Source organism: Doryrhamphus excisus, linkage group LG19, assembly GCF_037039965.1.
Source record: "Doryrhamphus excisus strain RoL-2023G ecotype Guam linkage group LG19, RoL_Dexc_Guam_v1.1, whole genome shotgun sequence".
Taxonomy (NCBI): Eukaryota; Metazoa; Chordata; class Actinopteri; order Syngnathiformes; family Syngnathidae; genus Doryrhamphus; species Doryrhamphus excisus.
This window is the reverse complement of record NC_136375.1, coordinates 6,475,692-6,496,100: the sequence shown is the minus strand read 5'-3', so window position 1 is coordinate 6,496,100 and position 20,409 is coordinate 6,475,692. Positions and strand designations below refer to the sequence as shown.

Genomic DNA, 20,409 nt, shown 5'->3' with positions numbered 1-20,409 from the left:
AACGTTTGCATTGGTTGCATGCTAATTATTAGCATAGTACCATGCAGTTTCATAGCTAGACACTGAGACAGTTAGTATATAAATACTATTATGCTAGATGAGCTAATTCTAACGTTAGCATGTTAGCTTTGCTGGCATGCTAACATGCTAACTATGGCGCTTGATAGAGTGCCTGTCTTTCTTTTTGACACCCAACGTTCCTCAACCAACCCATTCCTATCCAAATACCTTACATTATATTAAATACTTTAGAAAAAACACACGTTTTATATCTTACATTACATTAAATACTTAGAAAAAAAACATTTTATACCTTACAGTATATTAAATACTTTAGAAAACACATTTTATACCTTACAGTATATTAAATACTTTGGAAAACACACGTTTCAAACCTTACATTACATTAAATACTTTGGAAAACACATTTTATACCTTACATTACATTAAATACTTTGGAAAACACACCTTTTATACCTTACATTACATTAAATACTTTGGAAAACACACATTTTATACCTTACATGACATTAAATACTTTAGAAAAAACACGTTTCACATCATTCACATTTTGTGTGATAAAATTGCCATAGAAAAATGAATGTGGGTTCATGGAGAGGAGAAGGTTCCAGAAAGAGTTTTGTTGATGCGAATAGCTGGGATGTTTTCTTGGCCGTGATAAGGAATTAGAAACAGATGGCGGCCAAAGGAAACAAAGCTGCTGATTGGACGCCACAGTGAGGATGACAAGGAAGAAAGAAAGAGAGACAGAGAGAGAGAGATGATACTACAACCAAGGACGATGAGGCCACAAGGTGGGGGCGGAGCCAGTCTGGAAGGGGCGGTGCATCTGTAACATGCCTTCATGATGGGATGGCTCACTCTGTCTCCCACATGGAGGTCTTGTTTCTCAGAAAGTCGGCCGGAAGCTTTAGCGTTAGCTTAGCAGTAGGTGTCCCCCCGAAAAGGCTCCTCCATTCCATCTGCATCTTCTGGGGTTGGTCCACTTTGACTCTTCTGACTTTTACGTCTTCTTACGACTATCTGGCAACTTGTTGCTGTCATGAAGTTGTGATTTGGTCTGCTCTGCTTCCTTGGCTCCCTCCCCTGTAGGAATGTCTCCTGTGGCAGAGGCTCCTCCTACTCTGGGAAGGGGGCGAAGGGCCATGAGGGAGGGATGAGGCTTGAGGAGGAAGGAGCTCAGAGTCGTCTTCTTCTCTCTCCAACCATCTGCTTCTCAGATGGTCTTCACTGAGCGTGCTCACTGAGGGCTGAAAACTGCGCAGTACTCTTCTTCTTCATCATCTTCATCCACTTCACCATGAAAGTCCTGCTGCTCTGGGCGATCTTCGCCATGTGCGGCATGCTCGTCTGCGGCCGTCAGGACGTGGAGGAGACGCCGCCAGGCGGGGGAGGGCTTCAGGTGAGGGAGGTCGGAGAGCTGGCCAAGCGGCGCCGACCGGGGGAGGAAGGTGAAAGGTCAGATGAGCCGGCTGCACCGGTGGACGTTGAGCGGAGCAAACCAAAGAAAAAGAAAACGCCACAGGAAGTGGAGGCAGGTGAGCATGCATCGGCACAATCAGTCGTCGCTTTGCGTGATCCAGTCCTGGCGGTCTGCCTCATCCACTTCCCCCTGCCAGGAAAAGCACCTCCTAGCGAAAGAAAATTGTCCCACAACAATTTTCCACAAGCGAGGAAACGGATGATGTTGCAAACTTTCCACTGCAGGAAACAAGCCGTCATGTCGGCCATGTTTGTTTACATGCATCATAATGACGATGAAGTGCCTCATCGGTTATGCCGAGTCATGCTCTTTGTGGTTTATTTTTACGTTGTACCGAGTCATGGTATTTGGATCCAGTTCTTGCGGTCTCTAAGTGGATTATTAAGTTCTTGAGTCTCACCTCAGTCCCTCGGTACCAAAGTCGTCAGACTGGTTTACGACGGCGAGAAACGCCGCAGACGTTTGGCTTGTAAAAGTCCATAAAGGCTGCGATTCATGGACTGTTCTGTTCTGTTTTCCATCCAAGCCAAAGCTAGGAAGGCGGCAGAAAAGGAGGCCAAAGCAAAGAAGCAGAAAACCCCAAAACCCACCAAAAAGCCCAAAGCTCCAAAGCCCACTAAGAAGCCCAAGCAACCCAAAGCCACCAAGAAACCCAAGACGCCCAAAGCCACCAAGAAACCTGAAGCGGCGCCCACGGAGCAGCCCGAGACGAGGCCGCTGACGGAACCCAGCCGGGAGACTAGTAGGTTTGTTTAGACTGGACGACTGAGTTGAATATTACACATCTCCCATTGCGTCTCCACAGCAACCAGTCATGTGACCACAGTGCAGCCAAAGTGGGAGGAGCCTGAAGAACCAGACCTGGTTAGGGCCAACCCAGGTAAAGATGAGCATCTTTACAGACTTGGATCTTCCATGTACACTCAAAAAATAAATGTTTAGCCTCAACAAAAAAAAATCAACGCAACAATTTCCATTAGTCTTTCTTAGTTATGACAACTTAATTTGAAATTGCTACAATATTGCATTGCACAAATTAGCTTTTCCTCTTCACTCAAAGCTCATTTTAAGTAATTCTTACTGAATAATTGTCATAGGGACAAGTTTTTAGGTTCGTAACTCAAAGAAATATGTTAAGTCAACCGACTTAATCATTTTATTCAAAGTAGTTTAATTTGTTGTCTACTTAATTATAATAATGTACATAGCTTTTTAAGTAACAGTAACTTAATATATATATAAATATGTGTGTGTATATTATGTTACCAAGCTAATTTTATTAAGTCATGGCAACTTGAATTTCGTTCTAAGCTTCATTCATTTTCTACTGCTTTTTCCTTACGAGGGTCGCGGGGGTGCTGGAGCCTATCCCAGCTGTCTTGGGGCGAGAGGCGGGGTACACCCTGGACTGGTGGCCAGCCAATCACAGGGCACATATAGACAAACAACCATTCACACTCACATTCATACCTATGGACAATTTGGAGTGGCCAATTAACCTAGCATGTTTTTGGAATGTGGGAGGGAACCGGAGTACCCGGAGAAAACCCACGCATGCACGGGGGAGAACATGCAAACTCCACACAGAGATGGCAGAGGGTGGAATTGAACCCTGGTCTCCTAGCTGTGAGGTCTGCGCGCTAACCACTCGACCACCGTGCTGCCCTGTTTTAAGCTTACCAACAATAAAATTTGAGTGTATATGACATGCTAAATTAAGTTCATGTAATAGCCAACATTATTATTTGAACATAACTTAAAAAATAAAGTTAGCAACTTAGAAAGTTTATCTAAATCAATTAATTACATTTTTTTACATTGCATTTATGTATTAAATCAAGTGGTGTCAACAGATACTCTGAATTACTTTTTAGAGTGTAGCTAGCCCTGTCACAAGAACTAATTATCGTATCGACAACATTTTGGAGGCCATTTTCCATCAATTATATGTCATAAAGTCATGTAGCTGTATGAAATGGTCGCATTTCATCGGCAATCCAGCCGGCGATACCATCAGTCAGCACTGTTTTGTTTAGTTTCAGTACTTTGCCGACCAAATTCCTTAGTAAGCCTTGACCATCGGGATGAAAGCTCCACCGCCCCGAGACCCCGCTAGCGGTAGTTTTTGGTAAAGGTAGGAACTCGTCAATTTATAAAGGGTGGCATAATTACGAGGGTATTTTTCTTCAGATAAGAAGCAGCTGACAACTCCCGAAGTCATCGTGTACGTTCCAGGTATGGTCCTGTGGTCGCTTCACCGCCCGCAGTCCTGGAGGTGACGATGGCCATATGTCTTCTTGCCTTTGCAGAGGAGACCACCGGCGTGCCCTACGTGGGACCCTGGTACGAAGAGTACGACTATGACGACCGTGCGTCCGCCGCTTCCCGCCATTAGCACGTCGGCGACCATTCCGCATGTCAAGCTTGTGTTTGTTTGTTGACAGTTTCCAAGAAGAAGCAAGAGGAGGAGGAGCGAGAGAGGGAGTTGGCTCGCAAAGAAAAGGCTGAAAAAGGTCTGGGCATGGGACTGCGTGTTTTTTGGTACAAGTCCTTGTTGTACTTTTAGCGAGATCGGATCCCCGATGTGTCTTGAGCTTTTCAGCGTTTGGTGTAGAGAAGACATAGCACGGCACACATGGAAGTGGTTTGCGCCTGCCAGCCGACATCTTGACACGCATTGTTTTGTCGTTACGCACTGAAGCCGAGCGACTGAGGAAGAAGTGGGAGGAGGAGGAAGAGGAGCGACTCAAACAGATTTCACAGCCGCCGGAACCCAAAAGTAAGACAAGAGAATCCAGATGTGTCGTTAGTGTCTTGGGTCACAGACGATGAGACTTCTTTGCGGCATCCTTAAGAGTGTCCTCCTCTGGGCTTGGAGTCTCACCGCGTGGACGACGACCAGCTGCTGGCCTCCTCTCAGTTCCATCATGGCTTCACGGCTCAGAGGGGCAGACTCAACATGCAGGTACCGCATCTTCATCCTCGCTGGACACAACGGTCACACCGGACTGGTCTAGACTAAAGCTCTTGTTCCCAGGGTTCGGCCGATGAGGAGGATCTTTACGGGGGTGCGTGGTGTGCAGAGCCTGAGGAGACCAACAGCTGGTTTGAGGTGGACGCCCGACGAGAGGTGGAGTTCACGGCAGTCATAACACAGGGACGAAACTCCGAGCAGCTGTGGGTGGCCACGACTTGTACCCGTCGAGATACTTGAGATATTTGAATCGATTCAAATATTTAATCGGGATTAGTCCGATTTTAAGGGTCGTTAACTCATAATCACAGATAGAGATGATCAATTTTCATCTTCAGTCAACATAAAAACACGTAGCCCAAGGTACCGCTCCACAAATGACAATAACTAAAATAATAGCGGCCCCTTTGATAGCCCTAGTAGATAGTAAAGACCAGCTAGGAACTCCTGGGGTGATGCCAAAGAACGCAACTGACTGACCAAGAGATTGTGGACAGTAGCCTAGGAATGTTAGTGCCAGGGAAAGCCAGTAACAAAGCCCAGGAAGCTAGCGACTACCAAGAATTGGTATCCTGTGTGGTGACCATTCTGGGAATACGTCCACATCCACCCTGTGGTTAAAAGATCAGCCTGTGTGCATGTCTACTTGCAGCGAGGACTTTGTGTCGTCCTACTTTGTGGCCTTCAGCAACGACAGTCGCGATTGGACCGTTGTTCACGATGGCTATGCTGAGTGGGTGAGTAGGAACATGACGAGAACATGACTAGAACCTCCACAGTTCAAACAAGACCAAATGCTGTGGTGTTGCACCCCAGCTGTTCTATGGGAACGTGGACAAGGACACCCCCGTCATGAACCGGTTTTCTTGGCCCGTGGTGGCGCGATACCTCCGCATCCTGCCTCAGAGCTGGAACGGCAGCTTGTGTCTCAGGGCCGAGGTTTTGGCGTGTCAACTTCCCGGTCAGTACGACACACAAACAATCTTCTAAGCGGCCATGCACGACCACGCGTCCACCTTCCAGGTAGCCACCATAGCGAGAATGACGTGAGGTCCTCAGATGAGCTGGACTTCAGACATCACAACTACAAGGACATGAGACAGGTTGCCCTCCTGACTAAAATACCTGGAACCTTCTAAAACTGCCTGATTTACCACACAAATTCTTTGTGTCCTCCAGATGATGAAGGTGATAAACGAGGAGTGTCCCAACATCACCAGAATCTACAACCTTGGTAAAAGTTCTCAGGGCCTGAAGATGTATGCTATGGAGATCTCCGACAATCCTGGCGAGCATGAGCTAGGTAACATACATTGACGTTGAACGCAAAAGTCAGTGACGTTAAGCATTTTCTTCAAGCTACCAAACCGGTGCATTGTCTTTGGTTTCTTAGGAGAACCAGAATTCCGTTACACAGCCGGTCTTCATGGCAACGAGGCCCTGGGCCGCGAGCTCCTCCTCCTGCTGATGCAGTTCCTTTGCAAGGAGTACAAGGATGAAAATCCTCGAGTGCGTCGCCTGGTGGATGGAGTGAGAATTCACCTGGTGCCGTCTCTCAACCCTGATGCGTACGAGCTGGCGTACGAGGCGGTACGATGGTGACGGAGTAGTCCTTTGGCGTCATGTTCAAGATTCAGCATCTTCGTGTCCTCCAGGGTTCAGAGATGGGGAACTGGGCTGTAGGCCATTGGACTGTGGAAGGCTATGACATCTTCCAGAACTTTCCAGACCTGAACAGCATCTTGTGGGGGGCGGAGGACCGAGGCTGGGTCCCTCGTATCGTACCAAACCATCACATTCCCATGCCAGAGAACTTCCTCAATGGATCGGTGAGTAGGGTGAGGAGAAGGTGATGTTCTGGACCAACGTAGTTTCAACAAAAACATCTGCACTGCCTCCTTCAGCTTGCTGTGGAAACCCAAGCCATCATTTCCTGGATGGAGCGTAACCCCTTCGTGCTGGGGGCTAATTTGCAAGGTGGAGAAAAGCTGGTCACGTACCCGTATGACATGCAGCGTCCGCAGATTTCGGTAAGTAGAGGTTTAAAATGACTTTGGTGGTGTGCCAACCTCGTGACAGCCTCGTGTGTCCAAGTCGAGTGACAGCAGGCGCTGGAGGGGCACAGCTGAGATGAGCGAGGACACGTGGGCGCGCATCCAGCATCAGAACGAGGGCGCCCTGAGAGAGACGCCCGATGACGTGATGTTTCGCTGGCTGGCCATGTCGTATGCCCACAGTCACCTGACCATGACAGAGACTCACCGAGGCTCTTGTCACGGAGACGACATCACTCGGGGCCAGGGGATCGTCAACGGTGCCAGCTGGAAGCCTGTGGTGGGCAGTGAGTGTCTCTCCCATTAAGGTTGGGTAAGAATACCAGTGGCTAGCCAGCTAAAGTCATCCCGAGTGTGGCCCCCACCAGGCATGAATGACTTCAGCTACCTGCACACCAACTGCTTGGAGCTCTCCATCTTCCTGGGATGTGACAAGTTCCCGCACGAGAGCGAACTTCCTCTGGAGTGGGAGAACAACCGCGAGGCTCTGCTGTCCTTCATAGAGCAGGTGACAACCATAGCGCCACCCTTAGGCCACCAAAGGAACAAACAAGTGCATCCCAAGGAGATAAAACACTAAATCCTTGGACTCCTTGTTGGTCAGGGTTTCTTTTGGTTTTGGGGAATTTTATATGAAGGAAACGTAAAGGAATCACACTGAAGCAAGGGGCTTGGCGGGCATGTTGTTTTTGTTTGCACAAGCGGAGACATACTACTGTCTCCAGAGACAACGGTAGCACTCGGGGGCGGGGTACAAGCCTAGGCAAAGCCGTGCTCTCGGCCTTGCCAACATGGTCCATGGGTACACAGAGCACTCCATTGTGGAGCTGGTTTTGGTTGTGGATTGTAGACTTTGTGAGAGCAGATCTCGCAGTGAATAAGAGCTTTGAATGATTCCGCTTTGTCTTCCTGCCCAGGTCCACAGGGGGATAAAAGGTGTGGTCAAAGACGTGGAAGGCAACCCGCTGGCCAACGCCACCATATCGGTGGAGGGGATACGCCATGACATCATAGCTGGTGCCGTTCCTGCCCTGACAAAACTCTCAGTTTCATCTGAGGACAAAGTTTGACGTTGTCTCTGGTTGCAGCTGCGGGTGGCGACTACTGGCGTCTGCTGAATCCTGGGGAGTACCGTGTAACGGCGAAGGCGGAGGGCTACACGCCTCAGACAAGACTGTGCATGGTGGGCTACGACTCCGGGGCCACTTCCTGCAGCTTCACCTTGGCCAAGTCCAACTGGGACCGCATCAAAGAGATCATGGCGCTCAACGGCAACAGGCCAATCCGCGTGGTCACCAAGACCAGCGAGGTGAAGGCTACAGCGGCCAGCAACACGGCAGGGGCCGCGACCGCCGTGCCTACAGAAGACGATCACGCCGCCGCCCAGAGAGCGGAGCGACTCCGTCGTCTGCGAATCCTGCGTCTGCGTCGGCTGCGTCTACAGAGGCAACGAGCCGGCCTCGGCACCAAGCCTGCTGCCACCACCACGCCAACAACCACTACGACCACCACCACCACCACCACCACCACACGCAACACTGAGACCACCACTTCCTGGTATGACTCCTGGTTTCCTGTGGACAACTGGTCCACTGAAAACCCATTTGACAGCATCATCTTTGACTCGGTGCCCACTCAGGACTACCCCTTTCAATTCACCATTGACTGAAAGAGCGACCCAATAAGTCTAGACTAGCTTCCAGGACCAGGAAGTCCTCTTAAGTCAACATGTTTAAGGACTTTCATCTTCTGAATTAACCGCTGTAGCACCGACGTGTGGAGCTAGGTGTCATCTCATGCAGGATTCATGACTTCGTATCAATTATTGTTGCAAGCATCCAGTGGACACAAGAATGCTAGAATGGAGCGTTCATAGTACAATATGGAGTTCCTGATACATGAAGTGTACTAGAAGAAGACCATGAACGACGCTTACCAACACAGAAGCCGTGGAGGAGAAACTGGTTCCGGTGTTCCGTGTTCAAATATGCTCTAAATGGCTTCCATGTTCAATAAATAAACACATCGAAAACAAATAGACTTCTAAAAAATGTCGACTTAAAGAGGTTTTATTCTAAAAATGGAAATATACATGGGGTGTTTCTTTTTGCTGTTTTTTTGGGGGGGGGGGGGGGGTCTCATCAAGTTCTTCATGACTTTGGTGTTGCCTTCCTTGTGTAGCGAAAGCTCCTCAGAGGGTTCTTCCCCTGGACGTTCTTCTACAAGCAAATCAAAGCATGCGCATCAAGTTGGGGGTGGGTGGGTGGTTGGGGTTGAGTCCCAATGCCAGACATGAACACGTCTCACTCTTTTTTTATACAAAAACTAGGGCCATCAAATGACAAATTTGAATCGAATGAAAAGCTTAGTCATTTTAATGGCAGCCTTGGCATTGATCAGCCGCCTCTTTTACCTGTTTGATGTCTTTATAACACACAGAAAAGAGAAACACGAGGGTTCATGTCCCACAAGGACTGTGGCTCACCTTGAAATTTCTCTTCGTGACTTCATTCACTTTGGACTTTTCCCTCTTCCTCCTCCTCCTCCGGTTGGACAGAGGATTGGCGATCCCCCTCAGAGCTTCAGGAACTAGACCGGGTCGCAGCAAGGAGTTTAGACAGTTAGCCGTGAAGAAGAATGGTGTGCAAACCAGCCAATATGCACTCACTGAGGTAATCGGGGACGTTCTTCAGGTGAGGCTTGATGACGGCGGGGTGGAGATCTTTGTCGTGTCTGAGGAGCTGCAGGTCTCTCGGGTTGTCCTCAAAGTATGTCTGATTGACGGCAGAGGCGGCGCATCAGAACCCGCCTCCCGCGTCTTCCGGCTCGGTCACTCACCTTCAGCTTCTCAGAGTTGAGCAGCTCCTGTTTGATCTCCTTGAGTCTGGCTTCCCTCACCGCCTGCTTGGTCACGGAGCGCATGGCATCCTGTGTCAGGGAACACGCCAGCACAACCACATGAGCTTCACATGTCTGCTTCGACGCACAAGTCCACCCTGCGGCACTCACCCTGCACCTGTACCTGAAGCCCTCGATGGCCTCCATCTTGAACTGATATGGCGTCAGGGCCGATTCGGCATTATCTGCAAACAGTTGATCCAACCAGAGTGTCAACATGTCCACCCAGAAGAGATGCGCATGTCGTTACCTCCTGTCAGCATCTCCTCCACCTCCTTGAGCAGAGTCAGCTCGGAGTGACAGATGAAGGACAAGGCGGTGCCGGATTTTTCCGCTCTCGCCGTCCTGCCAAAAAAACCAAATGTACTTCCCATCTTCACATGTCCATCACAGCCTGCTGATGGTTTGTTTACCTTCCAACTCGATGGATGTAGGACTCGACGGTGGGGGGGAAATCAAAGTTGATGACGTTGTCCACGTTTTGGAAGTCCACGCCTCTGGAGACGCCGTATTCTTTATCTCGATGGCTTTCAGGAGCACACGTCACAGTTAACATTTAACCTCAGGAGTACAGGCTAGGAGGTCACACTTTTATTTCATGCCCGCCACAAATACATTTGGACTGCCACATGTAGATGTGGCGCTAGCTAACACGTTATAACGGGACTGTCTTGCGAATGTAGCTCGTCATTCCAACTCCGTACAGTAGATGGGATCATGATATGGTCTATGGCAGGGGTCTCAAACATGCGGCCCGCAGGACACTAGTTTGAGGCCCCCGCCGTGATATGAAAGTTTAATGTTAGTGCGGCCCGCGCAAGTTTGATATGGATGCTGTATGGTATCATGTACCCAGAAAAAATTATTACGTTTGATTAATGTTCATGTTAAAGGTTAAATAACAGTTAATAGTTATCCTCCCTATCCGTGTGGAAGTGGTATGTTTTTGGCCTTTTAAGTTTAAAAGGAAATAACTTGGAGGCTACCGTTTAGGTCGCTAGCTCTCTAGTTTGCGAGTTAGCATGTGTCTCAAGACCCTGCAGTTGCGCAATATGTTGTAAAAAAAAAAAAAAAAGTATAAATGTGACTATAGTCGTGTTTTGTCATGTCTACAGGGCTCTAATAATGCTGTTAATTTTAATCTGAAAAAAATAATTTGTCCACCCACCAACTATATGTGGTTTCTTAAGTTTTTATTATTATATTTATTTATTACTGAATGATTGATTTTCTTTATTTGTTTATTTTTCATCTTATTTTGTGTAGAAAAATAAAAAGTAAGATATTTGAGAACAGTGGAATGTTTTATCAGAGCTTTTCTTGTAGAAAATTGGAACCAAAGCAAAGTTTTTTCATTTTTCTGTTTTTAATAAATGCGTTTTTTTGGGGTTTTTTTTGGAAAACCTGAGGCGTTTTGAGTTTGAGACCCCTGGTCTATGGTCTACGACGCTCTGGGACTAACATGGAACCACCATTATTGCGCCGGCACGGTCGTTGATACCCGGAGTTAGCAGGTCATCAAAGTAAGACTTACTTTCCCGCCTTCTTCTTCCGCTTGCCTGAGCCTGCAGGCGGCAGCGTCGCGCCAGGGTCGGCCAGGCTGCGCTCGTCTGTGGCAATGATGTAGTCGTAGAAGCCTTGATTGAACTGTGTGATGATGTGACACCTGCAGCACAAACACAGCACTCTTAGCCAATGCGTGCTCCGCTGCGACCCGGAGGCGGCCTCCGGCGGTGTCTCACCTGGACTGGACGGGCAACTCTGAGTTGAGCACGCAGGTGGGAATGCTGAACTGCTCCAGGAAGAGCTTGAGGCGGTAGCATCGGCTCACGTCGCTCACGAAGATCAGCGACTTGCCCTGCACCAGCCGCAGCTTGAGCAGCGTGTAGATGAGCAGGAACTTATCCTCCTCCTCGCACTTGATGCTGTACTGCTGCAGCTGGCTGGCGTCTGGCAGCTGGGAGCCTTGCAGCTTCAGAGTCACCTGGTGGGGGGCAGGGAGGCAACATACGCCCTTACAGTCAGACCAAAGCACTGTGGGACGACCACGGCTGAGAGATCACTTACAGGATTATGCAGCAGGAGCTCCTTTAAGGTTTGGACATCCTCACTGAAGGTCGCCGACATGAGGAAGGACTGGTAGATCTTCGGCAAGTGGCTGCAAAAACAACAAAAGGCTAACTTCAAATGTGTATTATAGTTGCATTAGAGGCCCACTTTCCACTGGGCTTGGAATATCTTCATAATAAAAATTAAAATAGCATAGAAAACCAGTTGAAAATATGCTTTTTAACATTTGAGCCATAAAATAGTCACCACTACACGTCTATTACCCAATGGAGTAGACATAAGAGAAAATAAGACACATTGAGAATAGAAAACCTGTTTGCCACCTTTTTAACATTATTAGAGCCCTTTAGACATGAACACCCCTATAGCCACCTTTACGCCCCTATCACCCCATATAGTACACATAAGAGAAAAGTAGACACATTAAGCAAAGAAGACCTGCTTCTTACGACAAAATTACCATTTCTAACTCCATTTTTGAAAAGCTTCTATATCTATAATACCACTTCTATATCTAATATTCCTTCTCAACAAAGTAGGGAGGAAAACTGCTTTTTGTGAAAATATACATTTCAAGCATAACTTGAACTTTGACACAAATGTAGCCATATCTACCTAGCCAAAATATATAAACAACCCTGCAACAACAAACAGCAAAGAAATGTTGTTTTACATGAAAATTATTTATATACAAATATAACACCCATCAAGTTTTCTCCGGGTACTCCGCTTTCCTCCCCCATCCCAAAAACATTTGATTGGCTGGCCACCAGACCAGGGTGGACCGCGCCTCTCCCCCAAGACAGCTGGGATAGGCTCCAGCACACCCTAGTGAGGATAAGCAGCATGGAAGATGGATGAATGGATAACACCAACTATTTCCAATTGTCACATTTGGAAGTGAACATGCTTAGGGCGGCACCAAAGATGCCCCCCCCCCCCCCCCCCACGGTGGAGTTGCATCATCACCTTTTTTGCCTCTAGTGCAAAAACTCTAAAAGATGTATAAATACATCTTTGGGGTGAGTGAGTTCACATTATTAGAGCCCTCTAAACATGAAATAACACCCCTATAGTCATATTTACACTGCTATTATTCACTGTGTTATCACATATTAGTAAATTCTTACCCACTTAGGGTGTATGGGATGTGTTTTCTGTGTTTGTTTAGTTGTTGTTTTTTTAACAAAAAATCAACAAATGTGTGGGGAGCCGCTGTAATGACATCAGTGTGTCTTTTCTCTCACCACAACAGGTTCTTCAGGTCGTCCTCAAAGCCAAAGGAGAAGAGCAGGTCGGCCTCATCCACCACCAGCATCTCCAGCGAGGACTGCAAGACGAGGTTTTGTGCTTTGAGGTGGGCCAGCACACGTGACGGCGTCCCCACCACCACGTCGGGCTTCTCCATCAGGATGGGCCTGATGTGAAAAACATGCATTTCCTGACATCCTTAAGTCATAGACGAGAAATTACCATCACTAACGACTTGGACTTGTTTTTGTGGTACACTACATAATAACTGACCTTTGTGCGGAAACGTCCGCTCTGCCAGAGATGTCTGCCACACGGACATCCCTTGAGCAGTACGCCATCAACTCTTTCATCATAGTCCGCACCTGGTGGCCCAGTTCTTTGGTGGGAACCAGGATCAGAGCTCTTACATCCTGCTCACGGACTGTCTGAAAGGAACAAGACGGAATAAGGTCAGAATCCCAATACATTCCCATATTTAAGTCGAGCAGCGATTGTGTGAATCACCAATTTGGAGGCCAGGATCCGCTGGATGACGGGCACGGCATAAGCAGCAGTCTTCCCCGAGCCGGTCCGGGCCCGAGCCAGAAGGTCTTTGCCCTCCAGAGCCAGAGGGATGGCCTTCTCCTGGATCAAAGTAGGCTGGGACCAACCCAGATCCGCCACCGCCTAAATCCACAGTAAAGAAATAAACACAAAGTGCTGCTTTTTTTCTCCGTAAAGGAAATCAGCTAAAGTTCATTTAACGAACATTGTTGAACTGTTTGGTACGTTAATGCGGTGGTACGTTAATGTCGCCTCCTTTCCGTTTAAGGCTTCGTTTCCCGGTTCATTGTTTCATTTTGAATTTTTCTAACATTGAGAACAACAGAATCGGAATTGTTACCTTTAAAAGACGGTCGTCAAGACCCATTTCGTGAAATTGAAGCCTGTCCGTCGCCATAGCCTCTTACTTCACGCACACGTGTGTCGCACAGTTTAGACGTCATGACGCGTTTACTGTCTCGTCAGTCTCTGTAATTAACGGTCTCTCTCCGGAAAATGCTATATAAACATCTTTCCTGGATAGTGCACGTATGAAAAACATATTTTGAAAAGCTTATTTATCATAAATGATTACGAAAATTTAACTAGAAGAAATATAAAAAGAATATTGTTGCAAATATAACTGCCCTTCTCAACTCCAAAGCAAAAGGTGACGCTAGTGCACATCACTCCCTTGTTACATGCGTACTCCCAAGCAATGAAGAAGACAAACTCAACTTCCGGGAAAACAAACACATGGAGGATTAACTGAACGAGGTACTATTGTGTTTTCCGCATTGAACCAAGACTGTAAAGCCTCAATAAACTGACATTTAATGTCCATGTTCATTCTTAGGACGGAATCGGTTGCGTTCGCGACCAAATAATGACGTGTGAGCTAACCTGCCTGCTAATGCTAACACAGACGCAGTTGCCCGATGTGGCTAACACGTTGTCTCTTATCTATGTGAGATTAATAAAATATCCACGTAAATCGTTGACTTGTGGCGATTATATATGTGTGTCTGACATATTGAACGCCCAATTCTAATCTATACATTTACTTTTACTGCAGTGCGGTGCGACGGCTCTCTCCGCCCTCTGTATAAAATACACTTTTCGGTGTGAGCAGGGGCCGCCATGACGAGGTGGGCGAGAGCCAACAACATCCACAAGAACAAGCCTGCAGAGGCGACTCCGTGGAGTCAGCTGAAGGCGAGAGGAAATTCCAAAGGAGAATCTCAGAGGAACCATGCCATAGGACCTCAGCCGGGGGGCTCTGGAGTTAAAAAGCCCAACAAAAAGAAGAAGGACTACACCAATGAGGATGTGAACGGCTTCATGGAGTATTTGCAGCAGAGCGGACAGCCACTGCCTGGAGGTGGGGCGGAGAAGGAGCTGAGGGAGGAGGTGGAGGTGGCGTTGAAGAAAGACAGGAGGAGAGAAGACAGGAGGGTGAAGAGGCAGACGGACAAGAAGAATAAAATGGTGAGGTTTTAAACAAACGCGACCTTGTGTTATTCAAAGTGTTTGAAACCTTTGCGTGCTTGTAGCTGTGCTTCAACTGCAGAAGGCCGGGTCACGGCGTGGCCGACTGTCCCGAGGCCGAGCGGGACGAGGAGATGGGGCGAGGCATCTGCTACCGCTGCGGCTCCACCGAGCATGACATCCAGCGGTGCAGGGCCAAAGTGGACCCGGCTGTCGGTGAGGAGACGCTGTCGATGCTGCCATTGAAATAGAAAAGGAGGTTTCTCATGGAGGTTATGTGTCAGGTGACTACCCGTACGCCAAGTGCTTCATCTGTGGTCAGACGGGACATTTGTCACGCTCCTGCCCGGACAACCCAAAAGGACTCTACGCTGAAGGTAGACACTCCTCTTTTCCTCACCAACTCCTCTTCGCTTTGACTCTTCCGATTGTTCCCAGGAGGGAGTTGCCGAATTTGTGGATCAGTGGAACATTTTCAGAAGGACTGTCCAGAGCATCAAACTTCAAGTGAGTCCAGTACACGACACTGTCACCATTCTACCAAAACCACAGCGCCCAAACCAGCTCCATCGTCGTAGCGGCTGAGTGTCGTACATCTACGTATGTTGTGTAGTACATCTATGTTTCATGGTGCCTGACTCAAGTACACGCCTCCTTTTTTGCAGCTTCGCTCTGTCGCGCTTTTTAGAGAATACACTGGTTGAATATGGCCTATTATTTGTCAAAATTAGTTATTTTATGTCTAGCACATTTAGAAGATAGTGAACAGGTTTTCTATGTCTAACGTGTCTTATGTTCTTGGATTATGTTTACTATATCGGGTAGTAGAGGTATAGAGGTGACTATAGGGGAGTTATTTTATGTCTAGATGGCCCTAATAATGTTAAAAAGCACATTTAGAAAATAGTAAACAGGTTTTCTATGTCTAACATTTCTTATTTTCTTGTATTATGTTTACTATATCGGGTAATAGAGGTATAAAGGTGATTATAGGGGAGTTATTTTATGTCTTGAGGGCTCTAATAATGTTAAAAAGCACATTTAGAAGATAGTGAACAGGTTTTCTATGTCTAACGTGTCTTTTGTTCTTGTATTATGTCTACTATATCGGGTAATAGAGGTGACTATAGGGGAGATATTTTATGTCTTGAGGGCTCTAATAATGTTAAAAAGCACATTTAGAAGATAGTGAACAGGTTTTCTATGTCTAAAATGTCTTATTTTCCTGTATTATGTCTACTATATCGGGTAATGGAGGTTTAGAGGTGACTATAGGGGAGTTATTTTATGTCTAGAGGGCTCTAATGTTAAGCACATTTAGAAGATAGTAAACAGGTTTTCTTTGTCTAACATGTCTTATTTTCTTGTATTATGTCTACTATATCGGGTAATAGAGGTATAAAGGTATAGGGGAGTTATTTTATGTCTAAAGGGCCCTAATAATTTTAAAAAGCACATTTAGAAGATAGTAAACAGGTTTTCTATGTCTAACATGTCTTATTTTCTTGTATTATGTTTACTATATCAGTTAATAGAGGTATAGAGGTGACTATAGCGGAGTTATTTTATGTCTAGAGGGCTCTAATAATGTTAAAAAGCACATTTAGAAAATAGTAAACAGGTTTTCTATGTCTAACATGTCTTATATTCTTGTATTATGTCTACTATATCGGGTAATAGAGGTATAAAGGTGTATTATTTCATGGCGAGAGGGCTCTAATAATTTTTAAAACCACATTTAAAAGCACATTTGTGTTTTACAACTGTTAAGGAGTTTTTGTTTTGCAGGTCATTCACTGACGCTGGGCTGGTTGTCCAACAACATGAGTGCAGACCACGAGGATGTCTATGTTCCGCTGAAGAAAAGCCAACCCAAGCAGACCAAAGTGGTGGTCTTCTGATGACACACCAGGTCTCCAGGCCACCTGAACAAGCTCTTGGTTGTTTTTGTAGTAGATATTTGAATAAAACATGGATTTTTGTATTCAGCGTGAAATATTTCTTCTGATGTTGCTGTGTGGTTCCTATGTGGTGTGGACTTAGTCGTTACTGGTTCCTGTGCGGTGTGAACTTACTCGTTACTGGTTCGTTTATGTGTTGTTGGCTTTCTCAAACTGTAATGTGGCACCTCGGCCACACGATGGCAACACTGATGCTTGATGTCAAAGTGGAAGCTTGTAGGCAGGTGGTGAGGGTTCTGAGGTCTTGTAGCTCCATCATTTGTTGGATTTATGCCAAGTGAGGTTTCAGAACGTCAGCGAGGAAGAAACAGGGAAGCATTTGTAGTCTTGGAGGAGCAATGATGAGCAATGAGGTTCGGGCAGCTTGACTTGCTTCTCAAAGTGATGCACAATCGTGTCCAATCATGCATCCATCAGACTGTTTTTCCTGATCTTAGTGTGTGATCTCCCCTGGGGAGGGCTGGATGCTGAGGTCTTACATCAGCCATGTTGCACAAGCCTTCTTAGAACCCCCTGACAAACGGATAGAACTCCTAATTCAGCACAGCCGTTCCCAGAAGGACCGCTCACGGTGGATCTCGTTAATCGAAGAACAATACCACTTTGTGGGCTGAAAGAGAGCATAGCTTCTGCTGGAGGTTACCCCCCAAAGACCTCTTGTGGCTCTGGTAGGATCCAAGTCCAACAGCAGCACACACAGAGATGAGGAGTCCAGCCAGACAACTGCACACCGCCAACTCACTGGGCCCATTACACAAGACCCCCACTGTGTGTGTGTGTGTGTAAGGAAGGCACACAGGCTTCATTGACTGATGCCACCTGGTTGCACTTGAAGCCACTCACACTGACAGCATGCCCACACCAACTTTCATCCTGTCATTCGTCATCACTGACATCCACCTGCATGGAGGAAGCGAGCCCTGTTGCCATGACAACACAAACTCATAATAATAACAACTAATGCTTTCATTTCATGGGCCATTGTAACACAAAATCTTTCCCTACATGCATTGTAACATTGTTCTTTTAGCTACCTCTACCTCTACATGCATTGTAATGTTGTTCTTTGAGCTAGATCTACCTCTACATGCATTATAACCATGTTCTCTTTTAGCTACGTCTACCTCTGCATGCATTGTAACGTGGTTCTTTTAGCTACATCTACCTCTACATGCATTGTAACATTGTTCTTTTAGCTAGATCTACCTCTACATACATTGTAACATTGTTCTTTTAGCTACATCTACCTCTACATGCATTGTATTGTTGTTCTTTTAGGTACATCTACCTCTACATGCATTGTAACGTTGTGCTTTTTGCTAAATCTACCTCTACATGCATTGTAACATTGTTCTTTTAGCTACATCTACCTCTACATGCATTGTAACATTGTTCTTTTAGCTACATCTACCTCTACATGCATTGTAACATTGTTCTTTTAGGTACATCTACCTCTACATACATTGTAACGTTGGTCTTTTAGCTAGATCTACCTCTACATGCATTGTAACGTTGTTCTTTTAGCTACATCTACCTCCACATGTATTGTAACATTGTTCTTTTAGCTAGATATACCTCTACATGCATTGTAAAATTGTTCTTTTAGTTACATCTACCTCTACATGCATTCTAACATTGTTGCTTTCGTTGTATCTTTCTCTACATGCATTGTAACTGTTGCTTCAGCTACATCTACCTCTACATGCATTGTAACATTGTTGCTTTGGATGTATCTTTCTCTACATGCATTGTAACATTGTTGCTTTGGATGTATCTTTCTCTACATGCATTGTAACATTGTTGCTTTGGCTGTATCTTGCTCTATATGCATTGTAACATTGTTCTTTTAGCTAGATCTACCTCTACATGCATTGTAACATTGTTGCTTTTGTTGTATCTTTCTCGACATGCATAGTAACAATTTGGCTTTTGCTGGATCTACCTCTACATGCACTGTAACATTGTTGCTTCAGGTAGATCTACCTCTACATACATTGTAACATTGTTGCTTTAGTTGTATCTTTCTCTACATGCATAGTAACAATTTGGCTTTTGCTGGATCAACCTCTACATGCTAACTATATGGCATAAGCAAAGTTTTTTGCATACTCATGAGTAAATGTAAAAAATGTAGACATGCGGACCGGCCAATCGGGGGTGTTTTGGTAATGCAGTCAGGTCAGGTACACCATCTCATGAGACACAATGGAAAGATAAAGTCAGATGACATCACCAAGGTCTTCACGTGTATCCAGCTGTCCCTAATATTCCGACCACCGCTTTGAACCACGTGCGCGTCAACGGGATCTTCTCCCGAGTGAAGAGCTTCCTGATCAGCTCATCAGTCAGGCTTCATGCAGCAAACATCAACTAATCCTCTCATCCTGAGTCCCCCCTGCAGCTCGACCCCCTACCCCGCCCATCCTCACTGAGGGTCATGTCCAAAAGTAGGCCACCGCTAATGAACGTCACCGCCCACGTTTATGGACTCGGCTTTATGGGCCTCCCCAGCGAGAGGAACATTTTTCTGCTTTTTCAGCAGCCCCTCGGCACATGTTGTTGCCATGCTCAGGAAGCACCCCTGATTGGTGGACATATGGTAGGTTCTGATGGACCCGACAAGGCCGAGCTGTGTCCGGGGACCCTCGGGCCGGGCTGTTGATGTTTCCCAGCCTGCTTCTGCCTTGGATCATGGAACATTTGGAACACTTTAGTCTTGGTGCGCTTTTTGTTCCGTGGTGATGAGAACAATTGATTTCATTCATCAAGCTGTTGTGGAGCAAACTTATCAGTAGCAAAATAAAGCAGCAATACTCTCAGCTGGGCTGTGCTTGGTCATCTTACTGTGAATGACGCACATACATGCTTCTTTTTACACTTGTATGGCCATTAAACACTGCCTAGCCAGTTGATCAAGGTAGAGCATGGTGACAGTTTCACCCTGGAACAGACTAGTCCCATGATTTGCTTGAGGAAAAAGAGTTTCATATTCTGAATGAATACGAGCAGGAAAGGATTCTGTTGTAGAATGGCCGGCTGTGAGTTTCCCTCGAGTGCGGTTGTTGAACTTCCAGTCAATGTCTGTCGATCCTGTCTGTGTCAACATACATCAGTTCCTCTGAGTTGCTTGGAAAATCCATAGAAGTGTAGCCTGGTCCCACGGTGAACGTTTACATGATCCTGAGGCCTCCTGTCCGGGCTGCACTCATGCACGCATGCATCGTAAATCTTCCCGATGACAGGCCGATGCGGGCGCCAGTGTGTGTTTACTTCATTGAAAGCACTAAAATACCCCATTGGCCTCCTGCAGCAATTATTCCTGGAAGGAGCGTCTGTTTGTTCAAGTCGGGTCCTGATCTCTGCATAATCCCTTCATTTCCCTCTCCTCTCCATGTGGCAGGCAGCCTGTTGCTTTAGCCTCTGCCACCAGGAAGCCAAGCAGCACAGGAGGAAAAGTTAGGAAGCATCAACACCACAACATGTGTTTCTCCAGAAGTTGGAGTACTATTCTTTTTCTGTACATGATTCATAGTGCAGCACTGAACATGGATATTAGGCTTGTAGTCTAATGTGTAAGTCTGCAAACATTTGAACAATAGCATTAGACGTGAACTTATCTTAAGTGCTATTTAAAGTTACATTTTTTTCCCATTATGTTTTGTAAAGTGGAATTTTTGTTTTATA

At 46.3% G+C, this 20,409-nt stretch overlaps 3 protein-coding genes across 7 annotated transcripts; 2 read left to right on the top strand and 1 right to left on the bottom strand.

The window, feature by feature from the left end:
- The first annotated feature begins 1,043 nt into the window (after positions 1-1,043).
- aebp1a (AE binding protein 1a) lies at positions 1,044-8,583 on the top strand. The gene is made up of 20 exons (XM_058056390.2): positions 1,044-1,559; positions 2,031-2,246; positions 2,310-2,384; positions 3,695-3,739; positions 3,814-3,873; positions 3,949-4,017; positions 4,206-4,283; positions 4,360-4,469; positions 4,542-4,681; positions 5,131-5,215; positions 5,295-5,439; positions 5,502-5,581; positions 5,658-5,781; positions 5,872-6,068; positions 6,134-6,307; positions 6,383-6,508; positions 6,573-6,819; positions 6,901-7,040; positions 7,450-7,549; positions 7,621-8,583. The coding sequence occupies exons 1-20, from the start codon at positions 1,322-1,324 to the stop codon at positions 8,199-8,201; spliced, it is 3,030 nt and encodes a 1,009-aa protein (XP_057912373.2). The 5' UTR covers positions 1,044-1,321; the 3' UTR covers positions 8,202-8,583.
- Positions 8,584-8,659: 76 nt separating this feature from the next.
- Positions 8,660-13,840, bottom strand: ddx56 (DEAD (Asp-Glu-Ala-Asp) box helicase 56). 3 transcript variants are annotated; one of them, XM_058056395.2, is made up of 14 exons: positions 13,638-13,776; positions 13,259-13,420; positions 13,025-13,179; positions 12,748-12,918; positions 11,498-11,588; positions 11,173-11,414; positions 10,965-11,096; positions 9,844-9,957; positions 9,681-9,775; positions 9,542-9,615; positions 9,371-9,460; positions 9,201-9,306; positions 9,018-9,121; positions 8,660-8,751 (listed from the first exon to the last, which is right to left on the bottom strand). In XM_058056395.2, exons 1-14 carry the CDS (start codon positions 13,692-13,694, stop codon positions 8,683-8,685), a joined length of 1,662 nt encoding a protein of 553 aa, XP_057912378.2. In that variant the 5' UTR covers positions 13,695-13,776; the 3' UTR covers positions 8,660-8,682. The 3 variants fall into 3 exon arrangements, with proteins under 3 accessions (XP_057912378.2, XP_057912377.2, XP_057912376.2); XM_058056394.2 differs by having other exon boundaries at positions 8,660-8,748; positions 9,371-9,615; positions 13,638-13,840; XM_058056393.2 differs by having other exon boundaries at positions 9,371-9,615; positions 13,638-13,821.
- Positions 13,841-13,965: 125 nt separating this feature from the next.
- zcchc9 (zinc finger, CCHC domain containing 9) lies at positions 13,966-16,748 on the top strand. 3 transcript variants are annotated; one of them, XM_078798860.1, is made up of 6 exons: positions 13,966-14,053; positions 14,352-14,764; positions 14,830-14,980; positions 15,049-15,141; positions 15,203-15,271; positions 16,553-16,748. In XM_078798860.1, the coding sequence occupies exons 2-6, from the start codon at positions 14,417-14,419 to the stop codon at positions 16,663-16,665; spliced, it is 774 nt and encodes a 257-aa protein (XP_078654986.1). In that variant the 5' UTR covers positions 13,966-14,053; positions 14,352-14,416; the 3' UTR covers positions 16,666-16,748. The 3 variants fall into 3 exon arrangements, with proteins under 3 accessions (XP_078654986.1, XP_078654987.1, XP_057912381.2); XM_078798861.1 differs by having other exon boundaries at positions 13,969-14,053; positions 14,409-14,764; XM_058056398.2 differs by having other exon boundaries at positions 13,994-14,053; positions 14,406-14,764.
- Positions 16,749-20,409: the final 3,661 nt, after the last annotated feature.